The sequence below is a fragment of the Prorops nasuta genome, unplaced genomic scaffold, assembly GCF_024137725.1.
Source record: "Prorops nasuta isolate Cenicafe-Biocafe unplaced genomic scaffold, Cenicafe_Pnas_1.2 PNAS00003, whole genome shotgun sequence".
In the NCBI taxonomy this organism is placed as follows: domain Eukaryota; kingdom Metazoa; phylum Arthropoda; class Insecta; order Hymenoptera; family Bethylidae; genus Prorops; species Prorops nasuta.
The window spans coordinates 8,659,961-8,687,775 of NW_027116800.1; the positions used below are offsets into that span (position 1 = coordinate 8,659,961).

Sequence of the window (27,815 nt, forward strand, 5' to 3'; positions counted from 1 at the left end):
ATTCAATTTTGGAAATGAACGTCAAAGGAAATAATTGAATCGATCAATATGAGCCATCTCGTGTGGAGATACTTGTGCTGGTGACTCAAGTTTTGTGTATACTCTACACTGTTATATGAAGCCTGGACCCTTATGAAACTTGCGAATTTAATTTTCTTGCAAGCATCGTCACCTGTTTTAACTCGTTTATAAAACACGCTTTTCTACCTTGAAAAATAAAACAGGGGGTGTGCTTCAATTTTCCAAAAAGGAAAATCTCGCTTTTAACAAAATTATTCCATAAATCATATAATCACATTACTCGATGTGAAACGTTTTTCGCATGAATATAATGCAATATTCGTTAACTCTGATGAAAGTTCCTATACTAATTGTGAAACATTATTGGTGATAAATATTTGGCGAGTTATGTAAACGAACGATAAACTGGATAGTGTTGGTTAATTTGAATCGAGAGTAAATAACAATGCATAATCTATGGGAAAATCTGGAGCTGGTGTGAAATTGTTGAGTTTTATGCAACGGTATGTTAAGAAAAATTGTAATTTCGGCTAATGATATTCTTATTGGTGATTGAGTCGCACCGAAGAATACACATATATATGTTAATTTATCTTAATATTTCTTAATAAGAGAACACAAAAAAGTTTGAAAATTTGAAGAGAGATTTTCCACCTAATATGTTATACTTGAATTTATTGACAATTGGATAATTGCTATACTATTAGGAGAAAAAATGGTTGGATAATTGCGTTAGTGATTGATGCGTTTGCATTTGATCAGACCGATTGATATATTCGGCCTGATAATCACCCTGGTGTAGCAGTAGCCAGGCGATTTTAATACAATCAGAGAGATGCTATTTCTTCAAATGGATCAAAGCGATTCAAATGATTTTACTCAGGCGACCAAGTTAATAGCAATTGTGCCAGAAGGAGTCAATTGCAGTGAAATCGACTCAGCTTACATTAAATGCTTTCTTGGAACCCGCAATTTTTCACCAATTAATTAGCCTGGATAAACTAATTACATTTTCCTTACCAGTGATAACGTTTACCCCGCGTTAAACTTTTTACTCCAATTAATCAAATATTTTGCCAGTGTAAACCCATCTTGCATTGCAGCTATTACAAGGAAAAAACGATCGATGAAAAACTTGTTTTTTCTAACAAAAATTTAGCTGTTTTATGTATCAGTCGTGTTTGGTTGGATGAATTTACGTAGAGAGCTTTTTTTATAAATATAGCTGAACGAATTGTCGTTTCACCGCTAACTTGAAATATTTAGAAGATAATCCTTCCGGGGAAAAGCGTTCTATCAGTTCCGCTCCATCCGTCGGTAATTTCCGCTAGTCGCGTGATACAAGCACCGCCCAACCTTCAAAATGGACTTCGCGTTATGCTCCCTCGTAACGAGATGTGCTATTTTAGTTACACAATGGCTAACAATACACACCCGAACTGCTATTAGTTTTCCAGAGCACCTGTCACTTTAATCCAGTAATTAAATTAACATTCTTTAATAACGCTGATTCATCTCTTTTTCATACTTTTTCATTTAGCCACGCCTTCTTAATTAAATCGAAATTTATTAACGGCGAGAAATATCGAAATGAGGATTTCTGATTATTTTTGCAAAGTATCTGTATATTTGAAATCATTATTAATTAATTGTATATATAAAGAGAAAGTAGTGTATACATGTTATATTCAATGAATTAATAAATATATAATTGAGAAACTCATTGATCAATATGTACATCAATATAATGAACTGAAATGTAGGAAGTTTTATTTAAAAAATTTTCCACGTTATTTGATCAATTTAATGCAGTTGGTTAATTAAAATGATATTTGAAAAACAGTGCAATATATATACATGAATTTTGTAGCCTGGAAAAGTCATTTTCATCAAATTTCGAGGAGTGCTATTTTTGCTGACATTTTTTTATGGCAAATAGGGAAGGGTTGGACAAACTAATTTGAAAGAAGGAATAGAGAATTTCAAAGGAATAGGTCAAGCATTGAAAGGCGGACGACAACGAATTGGAAAATGATAGGTGCAAAAAGGGTAGAGTGTATGAAAGTAGCATTTGGCACGAACACAGGCTGAATTGGCTCTAGTTGGATCATCAGTGTTTTGCCTATTCTTCAGCTATAGAGTGGGTAGCACCACTAATCAACGTCGAACACTCGTCCTCGGCTTCGCATTCGCAATCGTTTGCTAGCCAATGCAGGAACACTCAGTGACAGCTAATTGAACAGTAAATCCATTTTCAACAAGCGTCGATCGTTCGATCGAGAATATTTTTTTCTTCCCCTGTTAAACAGAGCACACACCAAACAATTCACAACTTATTCCAAATTTCGAACGCTTCCATTAAGAAACTTTAATCGAAGTCGTCGGTTCCTTTTTCTCCTCTTTTCTTCTTCTCCAAACCAAGCCAGTTGCATCGAAACAACATCTCACTAACACTCGTGTACAATTTTTCATTTATTCTCTCACAATACGTTCCTTTCACTTCTCGGAAAGCTACTTAGTTTCTTCACATTTTAGTGCCAACTCAATCTAATCTATCGATCGTTCCGTTACACGTTTCGTATATTTACCCTCTGATTAGTACATACAATTTAGCCTCTTGCAAACTGTAGCTCAAGGCTGTTCAAATCGGATTAAAATGTAATTTCGAAGATTTCTAAGATGACTCTTATCAGCTACTAAACAGCTCTCTTTGATGTTTTCGTAGTTCGAGAAAAGTAGAAAGAGGGAGTAGAGATTGGTGCAAAAGGCGGCGTGATTTGATATGCAGGGTGAAAGGAGTGTAAATTAGAAGGTAGGAGGGTTAAAAAGTAAAAAGGTCGAAAAGACGCAAATAGCGTGAAGGTAGAAGGATATCACGAATTTTTGCAAAGTGAAAGGTCAAACCGGGGTCATTTAATACTTTCTCTTTTTCCGGAAGTTGAGAAAGGATGATAGGGGAGACCGGGGTAAAACGGCACCCTTGAAGATAAAGGCTTATATTTAGGTTATTATTAAAAAAAAATTGAAAATAAAACGACTTTGATTTAATATAAACCTTATTTAAAGTGGTGACACAAAATTAAATAATTATTTTTATTTTTTATCAATCAAATCTTATATATAATTTAAAAAAAAAACATAACAATTTACGGTTTTACCCCGACCCATGGGTAAAATAGGGTACTCCACGGATTCAAATTGGATACAAAAAACTGATACAGACTTAGCATGTATTACATGAGAAGTTATGTAAATTTTCAATTTTCTAGTCAGTTCATCCTTCATGAGTCCATTTTAAATTTTTTATGCATTGTACCCATCCTTCTTGTAATTTTGTTAATGCGCATATTTCTTTACAATAAATACATTTATTAGGGGAAACCCAGGTAAAATAGGGTACCAGGGTAAAACAAGAACCCATTAATATAACAAAAATTATATTCCTGATTCAGTCATTAATGAAGGTATGAGGTCCGATTTTACCCCGTACGGTTTTGCCCCTTAACCTGCATACAAAGTGTATTTAAATATTATACAGACATATATCGTATGTAAATTAAAAATACGACTAACGAAATTATAGTTAAAAATATTACAAATTAAGTGACTTAAGTGAAAATTTACTCCATTAGTCCAGATTTTGTACTGAACACTTCGAAATTATCGGAAACTTTGAAGAATTATGTGCAAAAATGAAAAATAAAGCGTTTGGAAAGTAATCAAGCGCCAATGTTTACAAATTTTTGCTGACAAATATCTTCATGTGGCACCATTACATACCTTCATTAATGACTGAATCAGAAATGTAGTTTATGTTATATTAATGGGTCCTTGTTTTAACCCGGTACCCCATTTTACCCGGGTTTCCCCTACGTAAAAACAAAGGAGTACTGCAATTTAATGGTCGAGGTTTTACAAATTGGATGAAAATGTAATATCAACGATTTTCTATGAGACTGTAGAATAATATTCTTTTCGGCTGGTGGACAATTTTCTTTGATTTTTTGCGGTCCACGAGCGAAGTGGAGAAAGGAAATAGAAATTGGCACGGAAGGCAACGTGGTTTAGCAAGGTGAAAGGAGTGAATTTGGAAAAGGTCGCAGGGAGAGCTGAAAAGTGCGGAGATAGAAAGAGCTCATGCATTTTTTGTAAAGTAAGTAGCAGGTCAACCCAGGGTCTCTTATAAGCGTTTGATACTTTCCCTCTTCCCGGAAGTCAAGGGATGCAAGGCGTAAAAACGAGAGTGTCCTACAATTTCAAGGCAAAATCGATTGATTTTAATTTTTACGAATTCTTCAATAATTCTTCTAGGTTTCGCGTGAATAATTTTCTCGGATTTTTTGCCATCCGAGGCAACGTTGTTTGGTAAAGGAAAAGGAGAAGGAAGGAGTGGAAGGTGGAAAGGTCGGGGAGGCGTGAAAAGCGTGAAGGTAGAAGGAGCTCATGCATCTTTTACAAAGTGGCAGGTCAAACTGTGTTCTCCCGCGGTGCACGACGATTAATCGCTTGATACTTTCCCTCTTCCCGGGAGTCAAGGGAAACTATCGGGGTTGGCGTCAAAGATCGTGCACGTGCCAATAGGTGCTCCTCTCGAGAGACTCAAGCTCGCTAATTAACTCTCCCACGTATCCTCTCTTTTTGGCTTCGCTATACCAACTACTTCTGGCCCTGCACCTATTTCACATTTGCTGTGACACTTTTAACTCTGTAAATTCTCCGTCCTTTAATCAATATTCCTTTTTTATCCAGAAAATTAACCGGAGAACTACCAGTTTTATTCCGATGCCATCAATTATTCTATTTAAAACAGTTGGTAGTTTTTTTTTTAATCCGGAAATCCATTAGAATACTATTACTAATAACCATCGATATTGATATTGGCAAGCGATATTATTAATCTAGGCCAAGCTATATATCAATCAATCAATTGCATGTACAACTCTCAAAGTACTCACAGTGTAATTGAATTTGAAATTTCAGTCTTGGTATTACAACAGAGATGAAATTAATTTATATGGATATTCGTTCGTTGACAGTCGATAGAAATAGACTATATTTACCACGGTGAACAAATAGCTGCAAACTTCTCATAACGAACATATTTATATTTATTATTTCGTTTTGAAAAGTTAAAGCTTCTCCTTCGCGGCCTTACAATCCTTTCCAAAGTAAGCATTGAGATTTATACAATTCTGCTTTAAAGCTTGGATTAATCTTGGAATATCGTCTTTTTGTTGCACAGATCAAAGCAATTTGAATATATAAGCTGTATGCTTATTCCGGTAGATTTTTGCATAACAAAAGTCTTGTCAAAGAAGAAGAACTGGTATTTTCAACGGAGAGATTCTATTTTCCTATTCCTTTCAAATCCCCGGGGATGATTTTATGCAGTGTCGGAGGACTTATTAAAAATAAGAATTCTTATAAGATGTGATAGGAAATTGGTATTTTTAATTTCTAATATAAGTTAATACGAAGGTTTATGTTAGACTTACTCAAATGAATTAATGAGTGACAACATTATTATCTCGGAAAGTAATAACTTTATGAAAATTGTTTAAATCATACATATATATATATATGTAGTCTACAAATACGTTTCTCCACTTTCAATCTATCGATATTCATAAAATTATGGTTTAATTCTGTATTCAGATGGTATTCGTAATTAAAAGTCTGAGCGTGATTACCATCGTCCAGATCTCAGTCGCAGTAATGACCCTTGCGTGATCAGAAGCTAGGTGTAATTTTCCAGGGTGAAATAACATTTTATGAAATCCATAGGGTCATACACTCAGTATTATTGAAGTATTCAGGTTTAAAGCGACATTCTCTCTGTGCTACGTGCATTTATAGTGAAATTCTTGGATAAAGTATGAAAAAAAGAATGATAAAACGCATCAGTACTACAACAATAAAATGTATAAATTCATGGATTTTCAAGAATTTTAACAGGATATTTCTATCATCCCCACCAGACGATTCCAATAATCACATATTTATTTCAGACTGTGAAAACTAACTACAACCACTGCAATGTCTATAAAATTTTCAGCTACTTTATGGTACAACCTAATCTGTAATATCTGTTAAAAAGCTTTTCCTGCAGTCAAATAATGAAATCTATTTCTGTATTAAACGAATTTTAAAAAAGTGAGCTTTAAAATATCGAGGTTGTCTATGCTCATTTTCACAATACTTATATTTTCAATTGAAAAAAGCAAGAGATAAATTGTTGAATGGAACGAGGAGCGTGAGAGCGAGAAGGATGAAAAATCATGCGTTTCTACGGCTTCCATTAGGAGCGATAAAAAGTGTACGTGAAATATGTATAGCGCAAAATGTGAATTCGAACAAAGAGAGATACGTCTCTTTAAAGTGTACACGGGCGCGTTATCATGTAGAGCTAGAGAGATACGTGTGTGCGTGAACACGCTGAAATCAGGTGAAGAATGGGGCTTGTTGTTTTTCGTGCACGAAGCAGTCGCGTTTATTCGCGCGCATCTGCTCATTGAAAACCGGCTGAAAAAGCAGCTCCCCTAATTGTCAAGAAAACTCGCTGGAGTCATACAAGTATCGTGGCAACGCATCTTAATTCTCTACGCTTTTCCAGCAAAACTCCTTTCAGGGCCCATTATTCGCGACCCATTCATATATAACTCCTTTTGTTCGACCATTTTTTTCTTCTTCTTCTTCTTCTTCTCTCCCCTCTTCGTCATCTTCTTCTCAATTTCCCCAATATTTAACAAAAAAAAAAAAAAGCTCGAGTAATTCTAGCTGTCAGAGACCGTTTAATATATCACAGTTTTCACGAACAGTATCGTTTAATCGACTAATATGCAATTCGAATCGTGCTGGAAATTGCATTAACGTCAACAAGCAAACTTTCGTCTGTAACATGAGAGAATCCTGCTCGAATTGTAGTGGTAATTTTATCATGGTTTTGCATTTAACGTCCCGTCTTTCAAATTATACGATTACTTATTTCTATATTATAGAATAACAGCTGTTCATTCGCACCATCCATGAGTCTTATTTGACGAATCCTTCAAGCTCTTTTTTTTCTTTCAATTTGAAACAAAGTAATTTTCACGGGGCTTATGAACGGAGCATTTTGCCATCAGCCTGCACATCCCGCTATTCAAGTTTCTCGTTGCACTATATATGTACTATATATATATTACTTCGTCAAAAACACCCTCACTTCCTCCTTAGCACTTTCAATCCAAGTTGCGATCCCTTATTTTCTATTCTACTTAACATTTCATTTATTCCATGTGTCTTATCCGGATCGTTCAGATTCGTCTTCCTTTTAGCTTAAAACAGAATAATTCTTAGGTGGATTGTGAACGAATCACTTTCTCAGATCAGCTTGCTTTTAAAGTCTAATAATGCATTTTATGTAAAAAAGAAGGACCACCCAACTCGAACACTTTCATTTCAAACAGCAATCCCTTATTTTCTATTCTACTTAACATTTCATTTAGCCCATGTATTTTATCCGAATCGTTCAAATTCCTCTCCCTTCCAACTTGAAACAAAGTAATCATTACATGGTTTATGAACGAATCACTCTCTAAGACCAACTTGCTATTGGTGTCTCGCAAAGCATTTTATGTAAAAAAAGAAAGCCATTACATGCTAACACTTTCATTTGAAACTGCAATCTCTTAGTTTCCATTCCACATACCTTCCTACTAGTTTAAAACAAAGGTAATTCTCACGTGGCTTACGAACGGATCACTTACTACGATCAAGCTACCATATTCAAGTCGTCTCGCGATACGAATTATACGAAAAAACACCCGCCTTCCTCTTTAATAACACTTTAAAATTGCTGAAGCTGATGATTGCCTGTGTTTAGTATATGCAATAAAGCGCGAACTGGACTAAAGTTCTACTCGCTAATACTTTTTATCGCGTTGCTTTGCCACTTTAACTTCGTATCGCATTCAAAACTCATACACATGCTGCAGCGCAGGTAGAGCTAGCTCGCTTAAAAAAATGATGGAAGCTTTTAAGAAAAAACGAAGCAACGAATGTTTAACGAGGAAATTTTAGTTTAAACCGAACTACCGGAATGCAAATGGGAAGTCTTTACGAAGGTTATTTTAATCGTAATTTTTCGTCGTGCTTACAGATTTCAACACTGGTGTCACACGGAGAACGGCCGTTATGCTCGGATCGAAGCCTCAGGGCGGTCGCCAGGGTCGGGCAAGCTGTCAATTTGGCCGTCGAGAGATTCGTCACCGTCGGCGAAACCATCGCCGACGACAACCCAGAAATCAAGCAGGATATGTACGAGGCCTGCAAGGAGGCCAGAGTCGCTGGTAAATCAATCATTCTTTCCTCTTTTGCTTCCAATTTAATATTTAATATTTTCATCTCGCACAATTGGCAGTTTCATGCTTTTGCGTGATACCGAAATGTATTTACGTCTCTGGAGAAAATCCAATGGTACAGTTTTCAGCCGACAAACATTTTTTTCTCTTCGTGCATGGAGATACAAAGAAATCCGCTGCGAATTTGCAACTGGGAAATTCAACCTTGCTGAAGTAACTGTTTACGAACTATATGCTCATGAACCCGTTGCGATTCTGATGGGAAAACAAGCCGTGTGCTTGTGAGACGTACTCAAGGATCGTAAATATTTTTCCAAGAGAGTCTTCAGTGGGGTATTTTTATCTGAAAAAGCAGCAGTGCGAGTTTTTACGCTACGTCATTTTTCGAAATCCGGCTCGGTTATTACATGGACACTTGACTTTATGAACTTATCATTGGTGGACAGAAACTCGATGAGATGCAGGCAGCGTAAATATTATTCGAAAAGATTCGGGTCGATCAATGAATTCACTCGAGTTTGGAAGATTTAAGGCCAGGGTGGAAGCATAGTTTGAGTTTCGATAGCAAAGTTTTCGAGTTTCTGGATGAATAGACGCATATAGAAGGAGGTTTTGGTATACTTAACCTTCTTGCTTCACCTTATCACTCCATTTCGATTATGGCAAGACTGCTCAGAGGTCAGGTTGCTGTCAACTCGTCTCGAGCAACATGCTTTGCAGACTTCTTAACTCTCTGAAACACTTCAGAAACTTTATTACTTACTGGTGAAAAAATACTAGTGCAAACTCATAATTGCTTAAAAGTCTAACATGTCTGTTCGTATTATTTTCACCAAGTTCGCATAATGTATATATTATAATTATCATTTTTGGATTATGACCTTGAAAATGCTTAACTGACCCAATTCCGATTTCACTCTTTATTCTGTTTGTCTATTATTGTTGCAATTATAGTAAATAATCCATTTCTGCAATATCTGTTTTAAAACTGTTCTTTACTCTTAGGCATTGAGGGAGCTAAACAAAATTGGTATAATAATTTTTTATGTAGCCACCAATTAGGTATTATATATTCTAGCAATTTCATGGAGATCATAGTATTTCATTGGGAGATCGAAAAATGTTGAGCTACCTGAAATAACTGAATCTTTCTAATGACAGGAGAGTGTTTTAGAGACAGAGTTTCGTAACTGCTCTTCATTATACTAGAAAAAAGAAGTTTTAGCAGGACCACCGTGTACTCTAAAACTTTATTCTTACCTAGAAATAGAAGAAGATGTGAAAAAGAGGATCCCAAATAGCCTTTGTCGCTTTTTCTGAAACTTGCCAAAAAGTAAACTAGCGAAGTTTCATCCAAACTATCTATGAGGCACTTTGGTTTACTCGAATGCCTGGTCTGATCCGATTAGTATCCTGTCCTATTAGTCACAGATAAGTAACTCTTGAATCGAATAAATTCTGCAAATGAACCGAAGGAAATTCATTTGGCCGAGGGGTGGATCAAAAGGTAAATTTAATTTTAAAGAGATAAGAGAATATCACGGTGTATCATCTCCCCTTGCAATAAGAAAAATTCTAAGCAAAAGCTGAATATTCCGGATAAGTTTCTCTCATAAATGTTATGAAAAAATGCTGGCGAATTATTTTTTAATGGTTTCAAATAGAAAAAGTGTCACGACGCAGGTGAGAATTCAGAAATTAAAACTTTTCAAAATATCGCTGGAATCATGAGCTGTTTAACGTTTACGCGACTGGTCTTGTATGCTCGAAGCCATTAAAAGTTTCAGGTGATCCCAGAGCAGTCAAGTCACCGCCCAAGCACCAGCCACGCCAACTCGAGTACATATTGCACTACGACATTGGCGAAATTATGACTTTGCATAAATTACTGGCCTAAATGGGTTCACAACTTTAAGCCAATAAACTCGAAACGGAAGAAAACACAAATGAGCTTAATATCTACTCAACGTCCTTATATGTATATATATTCTAAGTACTTCATTTCTCTGCAGTCCATTCATGAAAAATATTTTTCATATATCTAGATCAATCACACAGAAAACACGTGTATTATAAAATTAATTTTTGATTAATATACCGCTCTCATCAGCTATCGTCGTTTATTATCTGTTCGATGAGGTCTGATAGTTTGACGTTGACTTCTATTATCTGATAAGTGCTTTATGCTTTGAGCACTTGGACGTCATAAACTTCTAATGCGTTTGACAGTTACGAGAGTTCTGCAGTTTGGTGGACTTATACCTCCATCTTTGGTATTTCGATTAAAGATAATGTGCTGCGTTAATTAAAAAATTCATTTGACACTTTACATACGTTCCTGTTGAAAAAGACAATATCACGAGTATCGGAATCCGTTTGATTATTTTACCCAAGGAGATAATTTTATCAAAATCCTCGAATTTTCGCACGACATTGAAACGAATAAATTTTAAACATTTTAATCAATTTCGTACAATTTACGGTAATTGATTTCTTTCGCGTGTCTATACCCAAATTTAGCCGTTTGATTAGGTCTTCGTTACATGTACTCTCAACCTTATGAGTTTTTTTAGAGCTTCGCCACTTGAGTATGTAAATTAAAAGCTAAATGTGTCAGTTGGCTGATTAAAAATGCAGTTAGAATAGGTTAAAGTAGCATCCAAATATAGGAATGGTATATAGTTTTAGAAGAAAATAGAGAGCTTTTCACGTATACAGAAAGCTCTGTAACCTTTAATTATCAGTAGAGAATAGCTTATCAGCGTGTAAGAAGTGATTTTATCGTAGAATCTTCGTGCTAGGGTGTGTTTCTGGCTTGCCTAATCGTTCCTAGTGCAGGAACTGACGCGATGACCCACTTTTAGTATCCATTCTTAAAGCATTTAAGCGTTTTCAGTTGAAACCTTGAAGAATTTATCGCGTTTCAATTTACTGAACGTGTGAGATCAATGTTTTCATCGTGGAATTTGCATACAAGGATGTGCTTTAGGCTTATCTATAATCGTCTTTTTTGCAACAACTGACGCAGTGACCCACTTTCCCCCAATCTTACTATTCACAAGTTTAGCAATTCCCAAAGTCAACCTTGAATTTTCAATAGGTTTTTTCCTTCGGCGGGAATTTTAGACTATTCGTGTTCTTAATGCATATATATATATATATATATATATAGACTATCGAAAACTTGCCACTTTCACCTATTATAATTATTGGACGAGAATTTAGGTGTGGAGCTAAGGGTGTGTCTTAGGTTTGCCTAATCGTCATTTTACTAAAATTGACACGATGACCCACTTTTCGTCTCTATAAGAATAAAGCAATTTTTAAAGGGAACCTTGAAATATTTATCAATTCTATTCATAAAAGATCTACGTACCATTCAAATTAATCTTTCATCGAAATCTATAAACTGCCATTACTGAAATAATATGCTATATACAGCAAAAATTCTTAGCGAACAAAAAATGATTTCAATTAAACTTCAAATTCTCTTATCATTTTTCATGGATCTTGATAAACGAATTTCCTTGGAAAAGCTAATTTGTTCGAAACTGAAAAAAGTAATTTGTCGTCCGTTAAAGTTTTATGGGAGGTTTAAGGTAGGAGATTTAAGAATACGATTCTATTATTGCTGTTCTACGCAATCTTGGAAATTTAATTTCAGATTCGTTAAGGGAACCTGTCGGAACTTTGCAAAACTAACTCATTTTGACGAAGAGTTTTATCGAAGACCTATTATTATTATATGTAATCGACTCTATTGATGAGTTGTGAAATGCCTTAAGTTTCATAATATTCTAAAATCTTATTTCATGCAAATTTGGAAGAACATTGAAAGTATCGATTCTCGATGAAAGAAGGTTATTTTGACAAATTGATTTCAAAATAAATTTAAGCTATTTAATTTTTTTGTTAATGATATATATATAATGACAAAATTAGCGAGATTTTGTTCTTAACATGGAAATATTTTATTTTAAAGAACATAAGGGGCGATTGTATCGAGATGTATCACGCAATGCGTAACGTTTAGATTAGCCTAATCACATGTTTTGAAATATTTGACTGGGTGACATATTTAAAGTACAACAGTTTTTTAAAAATAGCCCAACATTTAAAGAAATTCGTTGATTCGGTTAGAGAGCGGTTTCGATGCCTATACCGAAAGCTTTATCATTTCAGTTTTGTGAATAGCGTGATATACACGCGACATATTTCTTTAAGTGCTCTTTCATAAAGGTCACCAAATCTTTCACACTCCTATCCTGCCCTTGGACTTTTACCAGGAATTGTCCTTTACTCTGCTATAAACATCAAATGTGCCAAACCCAGACGCTTGATCTGATTTTATAAAATCTAGACGAAGAGCATCGAATAACCAATAAATACATTATACCAGCAAATATAAAAGAAATTTAGGTCTACCAAATAAAATATTAGAAGTATTGCATTGATTAATAGTCTAATACAGCAATTTTTTAATTTTAGAAAAATTTCATTAGAGCTAAGATTGTCCTGCATCGCTCTGAAAATGATTAATATTTGAATTACTGAAGGAAGTCGATGAATGACGAGGATTTTAAATGATGAAATGGAATTCGCGCAAATTCCAATATTGTAGGGAGTAGTTTCAGTCCGATACAGGTCAGACCATCCAAATGCGTGATGTATATTCCGTGGGATGAAATCTCTTCTATAATTAATATCGCACCATAATCGAGCAGATTTACGGCTTGGCGTTCCAAAAGCCACGTTAAAACAATTGCTAATTATACAAGCACAAATCATCCATGCTTAATTATTTCACATTAACTTTTGCTTCGAGTTATATACATATGCACAAACTGCTACTAAAAGCATTGATATTGGTCAACGGTGACTTTTCGCACATGGTAATATTATAAAATTGATTATAAATTATATATAGTTTTCGCACGCAGCTTCAAGTTCTCTAAATAGAGATAAGAAACATAAATAAACTTTCCTATAGTATAGACTTTGAGAAATTTTCGAAAATATTTACTTTGCATTTACTGATAGAGGTTATATGAAATTTAGTTTGACGAAGAAGATGGGTAACAGGAGTAAGATTTTGTGAGAATAGAAGTTTTAAAAAAGAGATGTAGGAGCAATTGACAAGGGAGCATGAATCAGCAGAAAGCTTTTCAGCATGTGGTGACTATCGTAGCAGGTTCTTCAGGGGCAAAAGCATCGCTGCACCCTCGAAAGTAGTGAAACAATACGAAACGTGGCGTTGCATGGAAAGCTTTGGCACTTCGTGCAGTTTTCTCGAAAATAGCACTGTGTTTCGCGGACTTTGAGTATTCACGGACAAAGCCAACCGTGTTAATGGAAACAAGATAGAAGGAAGCAGTGAAATCTGGCATTGACATGCTTAACGATAACTTTTCCCTGTGTGACGTCATTTGGATACAAAAGAAAGTTTTGTTCGAAAAATCAACTTAAAAAGTTTACTTTTCCTAAAACATTTTCCTACAATAGAATGATTTGAAAGGATCTTCAGTGAAAGAAAATTCTTCCAGATTCTATACATGTGTACAGGGGATAAGAGTGAATTTGAAGTTTTGTTCAGCAGATTGCAATTGGTAGACAATAAAATGAGGTGGTGAATGAGGCGAGTGGAGAAGAGACAAAAGTTAGAAAGGAAAAAAACGTAGAAAGAGAAATAAAGGGGAAAGTGATCAAAGCTGTGTAGGACGTTGCGCTGAATTGGAGATCTTTAGTTTCTTTTGGGTGGCCGTGCTGCCGGCCACTAATAACTGCATCGATCAACGTCAACGATAACTTCTTTCACAGTCTTGCCCACTCGATAGACACTGGTACGCCTATTTTTATCCCAGCCACTTCTCAAGACCAGGTCGAGTCAACTGGCAAAAAACTTTTATTAACATCAAAATTTTAAGCCTCTGCGTGAAATACAAACTTTAAGAGTTTGATCAATCTATTTCATTTCGAGAATCATCAATTAAAATACTACTGCATCATGATGTACATGAAGCTAATATTAAACAGTATATAAATTGAACATGGCGTTGAGAATATAACTTTTATTATGAGTTAAAGAGTCCAAAACAAATTTCAAAATTATGTTATGCTTCTGGTATATAAAATACATATAAATTAATGTATTTAATTAATTTTAATGAAAATAAATATGTACAGCTATGTGATTAATAAAAACTTCAATAATTAAAAGAAATACAATTAATTTTAACGAACATCCATTTAAATACTGCTGTTTTTATGCACATCAAATAAATATTAACATCAGTAAATTAGCTGTAACATTGAACCTACAATAGTTAACAAGCATTTAAACGTATAGAATGCGAATTCGAATTTGACATGTGCCTATGTATAGGTTAACTTCGAAACGCCTGATTTGTTGTGATCGGATAGCTGAAGTATGCATGTATATATATGTATATATAGGAATTTATTGAATACAAGTGAATATCATACGAGTTAAGGCAGTGTGACGAAACTTTTGAGAAGCATATGTTACTGCAATATTTGTGTGTACCCCGTTTAAACAAAATAAAATTAATCGGAAAAGGAAAATCACAAATGTTTATGCTTGAACAATTATCATTATGAATTAAGGAGCCCAAAACAGGTTTGCGAGTGATATTTTCAATAAACAAATGACTTACAAAGACTAAAATATATTATAATTGAAAAATTTCACTTTTTAGACAATATATGTAAAAGAGTATTGTTTGTACTCTAAAGGCTGTCTGTGTTTTTAGGTTTAATAGGTTATCCAGCAAAGCGTTCAGCAGCCTATTATTGTTATTTAATGAGAATGAGATTTAATGGACTAGGCGTATTGTCCCAGCTGGACCGCTATCCCTCGCAATAATCGGTCGTGATGCGCCTTCCATGGTAACAATGAAGAATCGAGAATGGCTTCAGCCGCACTTGGGTTATACGCATTGCGCCTGTATTGCGGTTTCACGATACATCCCTCCATTTCTGTAATCCTATAATCTATACTCTACACTCTCCTCTATTCATCGATAGATGCCTGCTACCTGCCAGAACGTTCATATTTTCCAACAACTTTATACCAAATTATTCCAGCATACCTTTTCCAAGCCATAACAAATTCGTTAGTACGGTGCACAATATTGCAATAAACTTTTATGGCAATTTTTCCATCACTGCTCCAGATATATTTTTACTGGCTGAACTTACTACCCGGATCAAAAATATTATTAGAATAAAACATTATGCTATGATATAATACTATAAGCTACGATAAAAATTCTTATAATACTTCTTCCTTTATTTAGTATTAGTCGAATACATCATTCAATTTAATTTATTCTCCGCATAATTATAAAGATGATTTTCATATCAACTTTTGACGAATGATGAATTTATAAGAAATATTAGAAATATGCTTTATTCCAGATGAAATAATTTTGTTAGACTATAGATTTAAAGGTTAAAATTTGTAGAATTCTTCGTCATATCACTTGATAAAAGTTCACTGTCTGGGAAAGCTTTTGAAATATTGACAGTTCTGATTTTACTTGCAAAAAATATAGAGAAGGCAAAACGAAGTCGCAGTTAAAAGATGAATTGTGAACGGTTGATGCTCACACCTTTCATAGGGATTTGTGAAACTGCTGTGTTGAAAGAGGCATTCTCTTTTACAATTTTTATGCAATTTTTCCAATTACTATAGCTCAGACAGCGTTGCAGATGCAGCCACGTCAAAGCTGCCATGTAGAAATTTCCAAGAGGTAAACTTCTTACCTTCTCTACATCTCCGCTTCAAGTATTCTCCTATTTTATGTCGAAGTTGAACTATCATATACGCAAAAAGTTGTAGCGAAATTTCTAAACTTTACGGTCCTTGTTTTACCTCCCAATTAATCTCTCTTCGCATTAATGTTCTTCGAGTTATAAACATGTAATATTTAAATCTATATAAGAGTATTCGGAAAATGTGGATAGAATTATATTGAATCTTCATTGCATTGGGTCAAGGTGCACACTTGCACCTTGATACTCGATCTGCATAAAGAATCATAAGGTTTCTCTGTTAAGGCAGCTGAACAGGTTACTCTATATATAACTCCTTTTCATTCAATATTTAATAGACTTTCGTTCTTATGAGAAAGATATAAAAGTTTTTCTATAAATACTATATTTATCGAGCTAAATTATACAATTATTCCACATCTATAGTTTACATTGTTAAAAATTATATTTTTTAGAGTTTTCAGAGATATGGTAAAAAAGGAACAAAGAACTGAATGGAAATCTATGAGTATAGGGAAAATCTATCAAGCTATCTGTTCTTTCGGTTCGTTAGTCATCGGCCTGTGCTATCCAGACCGATCATCATCCAAGAAACCGCTATCTCCTGATGCTTCATTAAACATTTCTCTTCTGGCTCTTCATTTCTATTTTCTTTTATTTCTTTGAATTTTTACTCTTCGAAAAAGTAACAAATGAAAGCTATATATAAGAATTACAAGTTGTAGCGTATCACAAATAGAATCAACTGCAAGATACTATACAATAACGATAAATAATCCTGAGCACTTTTGTAGATACGTGGCTTCTCAAAATTTAAACCTAACAGTAAATAATGACGAGGCATAATAGAAAATAATCGTTTGGGCAAAAGTCCAGACAAAGACTTTTCTATTCCCTACTGTGCAGTGTGGTTTTCGAGTAAAACGGAATAAAATGGGACAATCACAAGGACAAAGAGTAAAAAACAAGTAACAATGCTAAATATCTACTTTATCTTACTTTAAATGTAATTTGTGTTCTCGCATAGTCATAATTTAAAGAGAAACAATAAATTGAAGATACTTTTATAAATATCTTAATTGACTGACCATTATAGTAGATTCAACAGTAACCATAAGTTTATTTGCGTATTTCTGCTATAATTCCAAAAACCAATAAATACAAATATTTCAATTTCACTTCTTACATATAAAATGTATAATTGATACTCATTACTTGGAAGTACAGTATATCGTAGACGCGCGTTATACGATACTCGACGTTTCCTAATGAAAGAGAAACTGGGATTCAGTTTACAAAGCAGTGCTAGCAGAGAAACTGTAGAGTCACTAAATAGTACTTGTACATATAGTTGCAAGGTTTCATAAGTAACATAATAACGTCTTTATATTAAGACAGCATCGTTAAATTAATTAATGCAAAGCAATATTTTGAAGTATAATAGCATGTAGGTGTTGCCTGATAAATTATACGGATAGTGTTGCAACAAGAAAAGCGAGCGAACTGCTTGAAAATGTTTTGATTGGATTAATAAAGATAATCATCAATATTAAAATTGTGTATGGTTTTGTTTCGAATTTCTAGGTGGTGCAATCGAAAAATTATGCGAATGCGCGATGGAGGACAGCCTGGCTGATCGTGGATCTGTGGTGAGAGCAGCTAGGTGCTTATTGGGCTCCGTAACGAGAGTTTTGCTGTTAGCTGACATAGTCGTGGTGAAGCAGTTGCTATTGGCTAAGGATAAGGTCGCGCGTAGCCTTGGACGTCTTGAAAGTGTTTCAAATTTCACCGAGTTCGTCAAAGCATTCAGCCAATTTGGTGCAGAAATGGTCGAGCTCGCTCATCTGACTGGTGACCGTCAGGTAATTTGGCCAAACAATATATATACCTTTAATTAAAATCAATCCTTGGAACTGTTTTACAAGTATCAAACTCCACAAGCTTGCAGCTTTCTTCCACCATATATTTCTTTAATCTCTCGATCACTCGTTTAAAATAGTATCAATGTACCCTTTAGAATTTTTCTAACTTCAGCATATATACTGTACAAGCTTGAACCAAGCTTGCAGCATTCGCTAATCACACATTTCCTTTCTTTATCAGTTGCTATCTCCTGCATACTGTTATTGCATCCCTCGTAACTGTTCTACGGCTGGCATATTCCATAAGTTTGCAACAGGCTTGTAGCATTCCCCAACCATACACTTCCTTTGTCTATCGATTGCTTATCGTAACACTGTTATTGCACCCCTCGTAATTGGTCTGTGACCAATATTCAAAACTTTATAATCTACTGATTCGACAGTGATATACATTTATTATATGGCTATATCTAATCATTCAACTGAACTTTTATTTAATTTGTTATTCATCTTTAAAATAAAAACAACGAGATTTACAGGATACAAGGATCCTTGAGACATTTGCCTTTGACCGCTGCAAGCACGGCGAGGACACACGCGCACGCGTTTTCCACTGGAAACATTCACTATGGTATATACATACGCTACTTATCAGGCGAATTCTTACGAAGATAAAAACTTTTACTTTCAGCACACACTGCACATTGATATCCTGATAAGTAGCGTATGTATATACCATAGTGAATGTTTCCAGTGGAAAACGCGTGCGCGTGTGTCCTCGCCGTGCTTGCAGCGGTCAAAGGCAAATGTCTCAAGGATCCTTGTATCCTGTAAATCTCGTTGTTTTTATTTTAAAGATAAATAACAAATTAACCCATTTTTGCCCAATTAAAACGGCATAAATTTTTTCTTATTTTTGCATTACTGAATGTAATAGAAAACAGCTACGGATCGTTTTTTTGCATATGTTCTTATGGTTTTGGAATATACTCTTTCAGAATCTTCGATTGTTTTTTATCTATCTCTACGTATTTTTTCGATATTACAGTTTAAATCTTGAAAAACGTGAAAGTTCTTCTATTATTTTTCAATTACCTGCAATTTTAGGTTGGTAAATGAGGTTTTATTATACTGAAACAGAATCGGGTGGCATAAAGATGTGTGTGTACTTAGTCTATTAAACTAATTAGAAAAATTCAATATAGTTTATCCGATATTCCGACGATTATGTAAGAAAATGGTAATTTTTCGCTTTTTTCTGACATTTTCAATTATTTGAAGGTAGATACTGGCAAATATTATTCACAAATTGGTATTTCTGTTGTTGGAAAGTGTTACTTTCAATTAGAATGCATGAAGCTAAGTGAAATTAATTTTGGTTTTTAAATTTAACTGTTTCTTGCGGGGGTGTTTGTATATTTTATCACAGAAACTGATGCATATTCAAATTTTATATCATATTATTCGATATGCTAATTACTAATCTGTGAACCGAAATTGGCCAAATTAAAAGTGGTAAATCCAACATGGTGGGACGTCATTTGAAACATACAAAAACTGCCTAAAAACAGTTAAAATTTAAAAACAAAAATAAGTTTGATTTAACTCCAGGCCTTCAAAACAAAAGTAACACTTTCCAACAACAGGAATACCAATTTTTCAATAATAATTGCCAGTATCTACCTTGAAATAATTGAAAATATCGAAAAGAAGCGAAAAATTACCATTTTCTTACAAAATCGCCGCCATATTGGGTACGTCATATTGAATTTTTTTATTTGGCCTTGTGGACTACAAAGTAAATATTTGTATGCCACCCGCGTTTTTCTAAATTTCATTACAAAACAAACCGCATTTTTCTGACTAAAATTATACAGGTGATTGAAAAATAATCTAGAAATTTTCGCGTTTTTTAATATTTAGGCGGTAATATTGAAAAAATACGTTGAGATAGATAAGAAATAATGACAGATTCTGAAAGAACTCACTTCAAAACCATTAGAACTCATGCGACAAAAAAATTCGTATAGCTATGTTTTCTATCAGAATCTTGCAGAAAAGCAGTTATACAGTCTCCCGCCACACATTTCTCTTTCCATCAATAGCTTATCTTAATACTAAAGCTATGAAGGAGCCGATTTGACTCTATAAATCCTAAATATGCCCTCAAACAGTAGTCACGTAGGCTTTCTCATAATATATGCATATAACACATTAATCTATCAAATTTTATTATCGAGTGCTTTTGACATATCGATTATTACTCGTTCCAATTACCGCTTTACTAATTAATCCTTTTCCCTCTCTACAATCCCGAAGAAACTCAACTTTCATTCATCTCGAATTTTTATGTTTTTCAATATACTATCTAACGTATGTTAAATTACTGTACTGCGACAATTTTCTCTATAATTTTCCTTGATTATAATTCTTGAAGAGTAGTAAACAAGAGAACATTTCGATTTATAGTTTAAACATGCCACAAAAGTTTCTAACGCTGAAAAGGCTGACACCGTCTCTCGACCCACTCTTTACAGTCCACCAATTGTTCTTTTCGTAAGAACTCTCTTGTTTTATTGATTATTAGTATATACACAAATAATAGCATTACTTCAACTTTTACCAATCTGCTTGATAAAATCGATCGAAGAGAACAATCCATACGAGCATGTGGAACAATATGCTCTCTTTTCATAACAATCTAATACGTAAATGCCATTGAATTACAAATTCAACGATAGTCCCGAATTAAACACATCATCTCATTATCATATTTCGTTGCCCTACAATGAAAAAATGCTTTAACTCATTAACAGCTATCCATTATATTAATAAGCTAAATTTATCGCTATAATCAATAACTGTTAATAGATTGTAATATTTTTCCGAATGCATCGGTTTGAGTTTTATTAAAAAATCTACAAACATTGATTAATTAATATATTTAGTCAATTATAAATTATCAAAGACTATAACGATTACCGAAAAAGAATATGTTCGATCGTGATTATTCAGTTATTTGCGTCTATGAGAAGGATAAGCTGAAACATTGTACGTTTTATTTCCTGTTTTATTTAGAACGACCTTAAAGATGAGAGACGAAGGGCACAAATGGCAGCAGCGAGGCAAGTTTTGGAAAGAAGTACAATGATGCTACTCACGTCTAGCAAAACTTGCCTGAGGCATCCAGATTGTCCATCGGCGAGGGAAAACAGAGACACGGTCTTTTGCCAGATGAGGAGAGCCATGGACTTGATACATTACGTTGTCAAAGACGGAGTCTTAGACTGCAGCGAGTCTCAATCCTATTCGAATTCACAAGTAAGTTTACATACCCATCCATCTCTCGCTTTCTCTCTCTATAACGTGATGCAATTTTTCAAATTTCTCCCCAGCCCGTTGTGCATACCGCGAAAACATAATCAGGGGGATTTTAAAGCTTGGAAAAGCTCCAAAAACCCCCTCCCCTTTCTCTGCTCTCAAGCATCAAACTGATTTTACATTTCCTGCACGACCTTGCTTTCACCATTCGCGTACAAGCGGCGCGTTAACCGAAAACAATATCCTGTGTTTTATCGCGTATACAGAGATGCACGCATATATCAGTTATATACACACTAATATGTATATATATATATATATATAGCATATATACGTGTAAATTTCCCAGAGTCGGTAATAAGAAATAGTGGAAAATTATGGTGGAATGTGGCACAAGGTGGTACGGTGATAAGATTAATGTACCCGGAAATGGCACATCTAGCTCTGCATATATAGGCACAGCTATCCCTTATTACATCCGCATTGTACCAAATTGTGCATATTGATTTCTCCCTCTGTTACTTTCGAACATATTCGCGTGATAATGGCAAAATTAACGACTGTATTAAATTTTTATTCACCGCTTAATCGAGACACGCATTAGCGTAGAATTTTATTTATAGAAGCAACATTTCGTACAGATTTTCTCCTTATTAGTTTGATAAACGACATAGATAAATGGGACAGGGTGATTAATAGAGATTTCTCGACGTTTCTCAGAGTCCTCAGCAAGAGGATTGGGACAGCAGTACCGTCTGTTCCGCGCTCAAGCACTTCGAGAGATTGGTGGAAACGACGAGGATGACCTTGCTCGGTCCTGGCTGTCGAGAGACGTTAACTACAGCCCTTGATACCGTAGTCGAGAGGACGCAGGATTTCACGGACAGCGCATACACCAGCCATGAACACAGGGAAAATATTTTATTGCTGTGCGATCGTGCCAAACTCGAATTAAATACCCTGCTCCGAATCGGCAATAACATGGTAACTATCGAGATCGATTTCAGAGGGCCTATATACACGCGGATTTCGCAAAAGTGTCAAACTTACCAATGATTTTACTAGAATTACGAGGGTGGAGGGAACTCGCCAAGCTCGGAAATGGAACAAGCTGTGCTTGGTGTATTACGTGCCACTCGGGACCTTCGTCAACAGCTGAGTACAACGACCATGGAGCAAGCGGGTGATCTTGGTCAGGTGACCAAAGCTGGTCAAGAACTCGTCTCGACCATCAGAAATCTCGCATTGGCAAACGATATCGATCGTCTCCAGGAGAGCAGCGACAGATTCCACGAATACATCGAGCACATCCTCGAAGTTAGTTAAACTCAAAACACGATAACAGCGCACTTGACCGAAAGTCAACTAGGAGCCTAGGAGCCTAGGAGTCTAGGAGTCGAGACTTTATCACTGATAATGTACTTGCCGGAAAATTGACTTTAAAGTCAAGTGGGCTGTTGATAATCCTTCATTGAATCTCCTTTATTGGAAAACGTTATTCTCCCATCAGGTTTGTAAACTTTTACGACACGTTGCTCTCTCGGAGTCCCTCCAAGTTTCTGCCAAATTTACGGAGATCAACCTACGGATATACGGGCCTCAGGTGGTCACAGCTGCACATACTCTAGCCAGGCATCCGACCAGTAAAATTGCCAAGGAGAATCTTGAAGGTAAAAGGATCAAATTCTCAGGATTCTCCGGAACCTCTTTTCTCATACCTTTCATCTTCTTTTAGTATTCGCCGACATGTGGCAATGGTTGATGACCGACGTAACGACTGTGGCAAAGGACGTCTTGGAATTGAGTCAGAATAGGCCGGAGAAACAGGTCTACATGTCGTTACCACGACCAGGGGTAATTATCTCGTATCTAGGGCAATCGAACATGAGTCTTTTAATTTGCAGTGGTATAAGTCCAGTTTTTTTCTTTGTTTTAATTAATAATAGCTTCGTAACGGACAAAGATTCTCATCCGCAGTATAACTATCATCAGAAAAGTTTGTAGAAAAATTGGACTTGCACACTATGTTCCAAAAAAATGACTCGTGTGTATTATTTTACTAGCATTTATTATTTTTAACTTGGTATAGATATCACTATCCGCAATATTTGTAATTTTTTCTTGATTAATCTCGCTCAGTACCATTGATGTTGAAGCAAACTCTACTGTATTATAATATCAATATATACTATAGTCAAATACCATAAAATCTCTCGTTATAAACGAGATTGAAGAAAAAATCTGTATGTTCAGAACGAAGAAATATCTAGAGCTAGAGGACTGGTCATTGATTAATGAGTCTCTTGGGGTTTTTGTTGCAGAAACATGGTACGACGAGCAAACCGTTAAAGCCTGTGAGGTTGGATAGCGAGGAGCAGGCAAAGATAGCGAAAGCTGGACTCGAGATGAAACTGATAACGTCCGAGATGGATGCGGAGACGGAAAAGTGGCAAGAGCAAGGAACGGCTCTCGAGGAGAACAACGATATCGTGAAACGAGCGAAAAATATGTCATCCATGGCGTTTTCCATGTACCAGTTCACGAGGGGCGAAGGTGCCCTGAAAACCACCCAGGACCTTTTCACTCAAGCTGAATATTTCGCCGAGGAGGCCAACAGATTGTACAAGGTTGTGAGACAATTCAGCTATCAGGTACGTTTCACAACTTAATCTCACTTTAGATACGAGCGGATGACACTTTACTTGGACTGATGTTGATATATCTATATATCACCCTTCTATTATGGTCATTCTCTATACCATTATTTATTATATACGGACTCTATATTCGACTTGATTCCGAATTTTACACCTTGCTACTGGAAATCTTTTCTTACATTTCTTTCTTAATTTTCCTTTCGTTATTGGCAATCGTCGGAGCTAATTTTAATCATCACTCTCCTATTCGAATCAATGATTTTCTTTACTGAGCGAACAAAGTGAACTCACTCTTGTTTACGAGTTTGAAGTTAGCTTCGACGATTAATCCTTCTTAGCCTTAGACGTTCGAATAACACGTTTGCTGCTCTTTCGACCCTCCTAGCTAGGCCGAATACTTCTAGTTTACCCAATACCATTTCAATCATTTTATAATTTTCTTACAAAAAAAAAAGGAAAAAAAGATACGTTAACCTGTAAAATACTTTGTATTATAAGACCCTCTTTTAAACCCTCGCTCTTGAATGCCTCTACCCAGGTAACTCTTTCTCTCTTTACTTTAGGCCCTACTTGGGTTATAGCACTATCATTTCACTGTACGTTTTTATTCATTCCATCGCCACGTACCAAAATGTCTTGTGTGTGGCGCATTCTTCTAATTTCTCTTATACTTATTTATGGTATTTTGTGCTATTCAGCGTTAACACACAAACTCGGGCGCGTGTAGATTGATATTAATCGACAGGTGAATAGAGTAGCAATTTAGATTGTGTTTGTTACAGTATACGAATAGCGTAAAAGACTTTTTATTATATTAGAATTATAGAATGTATTTATATTATATCCTTCACCATTGGCGACAGTCGTGAGAAGTAGAGGTGAATCAATAACGACGAATATAAAACCTGACACATTTTACAAGAAATTGAGTAAACGTGAAAAGTTGATGGACTTTTGTCTAAAAACATTTATGCCAAGTATCATATATTAGACAAGTAATTACACAGAGAGTCGCGCAAATATTGATCATTTCTGAGGAATTTAGAATTTTTTATTGAAAGGAATTTTGTTCGTGTGCCTTTAATTTGGATCATTGAATATATTGGATGTGTACGTACATTAAAAATTTCCTTTCTCCGTTTAGTAAGGTGTGTTTTAGATGCTACGAGAATGCTCCGTCTGTGGACGACGTCTATGTGCATTGTGGTACCCTTCTTCTACTATCCAACGAGGCATGAATGTTGTGTCTCGATGTTTCTGTTAGTTTCCCATCGAATTTATATGCCAGCAGAATACTTACTATTGATCGTGATAAGTTTTAAGTGTGAATTACCAACACAGTGAAGAGCAAAAATCAATTTTTGGTAATACTCTAAAAATCACTTTTTGATTAGTTAGCTGCTATATTTTTATTCTTAATTAAAGCACTTTTTTAAGTGCGTGTACGTTACGCTCTTCACTGTACGTATAATATATATATACATATATGTATACATATAAATCTCCAGAGTACAAATACGACCAGGGAATTTTGGGAAGAAAAAACAATTGTTTCTTTTGGGAAGCTAACAAAAGCACGCAGGTCTGTACTATCTACTTCACTGCCATTCACACTGTCGCTCTGAACTTATTTCTAAATATTTATAATGGCTCTTTATTTCAATTTCTGCATCGTGACTGATTAGGTTCTATTAGCTGGTACAACTCTATCACTAATTACTTAGTTGCAGCTTCATGCGATGTCTTTGAAATAGCTATATAAAATCCATTGCCATTAATAGAGACAGCTATCGCTTTTACAGGAATACCTAAATATGCATTTTTTGTAAATTCATATAGTCTCGCCAAGCGAATGTGCTCTTACTATTTTCAGCGTTTTGTTCTTCTTTTATCGAGAGGCGAAGAAGAAAAAATAACAGCATTAAAATCATTCGAGTCTGCCTCTGGTAACAAATAAAGAAAGGGGAACGACGATAGATTTCAGTAAATTTATACTCTTTTTGGATGGTAAAGGTTATTAATAAGAAAAAACTTGGAAATGCGCGTGGGATGGATAATTTGTTTAACATGGTTAGATAATGGAGTGTACGATTTATTCGTTGAAAAGATCTCAAGGCACGTTTGCTTGGCGAATCGAACGACGACGAAGGTTTTATACGATATTGCATGGGTGCAGGTACCGAGTGGACCCCACAAAAAAGAGCTCCTGGAGAACCTTGACAGAGTGCCAACATATGTACAGCAACTTCAATTCACCGTAAAGAATCCAACTGTCGGTAAAGCGGCCACTTTTACCAAAGTCGATAATGTTATACAAGAAACGAAAAACTTGATGAACGTGATTTCTAAGGTGGTCACCACCTGTTTCGTCTGCGCCACAAAGGTAAGACAATCCAATTTCCCCTAGGAGGAAAACTTAATTTACACTTAAACTCACAATCAACGCAACAATGCTTAGTCGAATATAGGAAATTTCTTTCCATTATAGACGGAGAGCTCTCATAATCATTATTTTAGAATCGCCTGCGTTCAGAATTCCTTCGCGAAGTATCCCTGATATTTTTTGTTTTGAAAAGAAGAGGAGCAACAGGCCGGGTCCTCGAATGTACAAATAAATTGTAATAATATTTGCGAAAGATTTGGGGTGTATACGGACAAAAAGGGATTCTGAAATATGGCTTGTAGCATTATTCTCTTCACCTAAGATTCTCGTTGGTTTATTGGACAACTAGCACAATATCAGCATGCCGCAGTACGTGGAAATGAGTCCGTCGATCTTGCCAGGTCTGAGTGAAGAGGATTGTTTATACCCCATAAGTCCTCAGATGTTACCATCGACCAGTCCCTACGTCCAGCCTCATCCCCTTACGTCCTCGCAGTTCTACAGTATTCTTCATCCCGGTTTCAAACTGCCCAACGTGCCAAGCCTGAATCAATCACTTCCGGTATCCCTCTCGGTGTCCAATCAAACGTCCAGAAATTCAGGGTCCTTCGTCCATCCCTCGGCCCTTCCTTCCTATGCTTCAACGAGCACGTCGTTTTTCTCCGGACCTCAGCAACACCAACAACAGCAACACCAGCAGCAACAACAACAACTTCAGCAATTGCAGCTGCAGCTTCAACACGCACAGCTGCAGCACTTAAGACACGCCACGCTACCGAGATAACACACTGACTTTTTATCAGCCGCGCCGCACCGACCAAGAACTCTATTTCGCACGCACACTATCTGGACATACCCGCTGCTATCTTTCATACAAGGTTCGACATTGGTTCGCTTATCATTACGTTGCTTCTTCTCCCACTCGATATGCTCTTTTTTTATTTACCAAACCTTGCCCTATCACTTTTTCAACGCCCAATTAATTAACAATCTTCAGCTTCTTTTTTTACGATTTTTCTTACGTTTGTACCGTCAGATTTATTTGAGCGCGATCTCCTAGCTCGCTTTAAAATCAATCTTTCGCTCATTTTACACGATTGATTTGAAATAAGTTATTCTTAAACCACACGCAGTCTTTCTCTCTGCTGCCCTCTTTAATTTTTTCTTGCGCACTACTCTCTTCCACTACAATTCATAACAGAACGGTAACACGCTCAAAACACAGCATAACACCAACGATATTTTGCAGCTAACTCTGTCAGCAATGTTAACGAGTGTCCAACCAAACTAAAACTATGATGAGAGAAAGGTTTTTGTCGAATTTTTGTCTATAGAGGTAGATCACCTTAATCTCTTGTGTACAGTTTATAACAGAAAGTTCGTTCATCCGGAGGAGAAACTTGTTACTCTATATATAAACGATAATTTCCTAAGG

The 27,815-nt window shown here is 35.6% G+C and overlaps 1 protein-coding gene across 3 annotated transcripts in view; it reads left to right on the forward strand.

Annotated features, from left to right (window-relative positions):
* alpha-Catr (alpha-catenin related) overlaps window positions 1-27,815 on the forward strand; it is a 56,532-nt gene that overhangs the window by 28,346 nt on the left and 371 nt on the right. For 2 of the 3 annotated variants that reach the window (XM_066724886.1, XM_066724887.1), the window contains exons 2-10: window positions 8,162-8,351; window positions 17,742-18,019; window positions 21,098-21,340; window positions 22,061-22,324; window positions 22,406-22,657; window positions 22,851-23,010; window positions 23,076-23,194; window positions 23,662-23,991; window positions 26,174-26,380. In XM_066724886.1, coding sequence (XP_066580983.1) covers window positions 8,162-8,351; window positions 17,742-18,019; window positions 21,098-21,340; window positions 22,061-22,324; window positions 22,406-22,657; window positions 22,851-23,010; window positions 23,076-23,194; window positions 23,662-23,991; window positions 26,174-26,380 — 2,043 coding nt within the window. Of the gene's footprint in view, window positions 1-8,161; window positions 8,352-17,741; window positions 18,020-21,097; window positions 21,341-22,060; window positions 22,325-22,405; window positions 22,658-22,850; window positions 23,011-23,075; window positions 23,195-23,661; window positions 23,992-26,173; window positions 26,381-26,729; window positions 27,165-27,815 lie in introns of those variants that run through there. The other variant, XM_066724885.1, reaches the window with a different exon arrangement.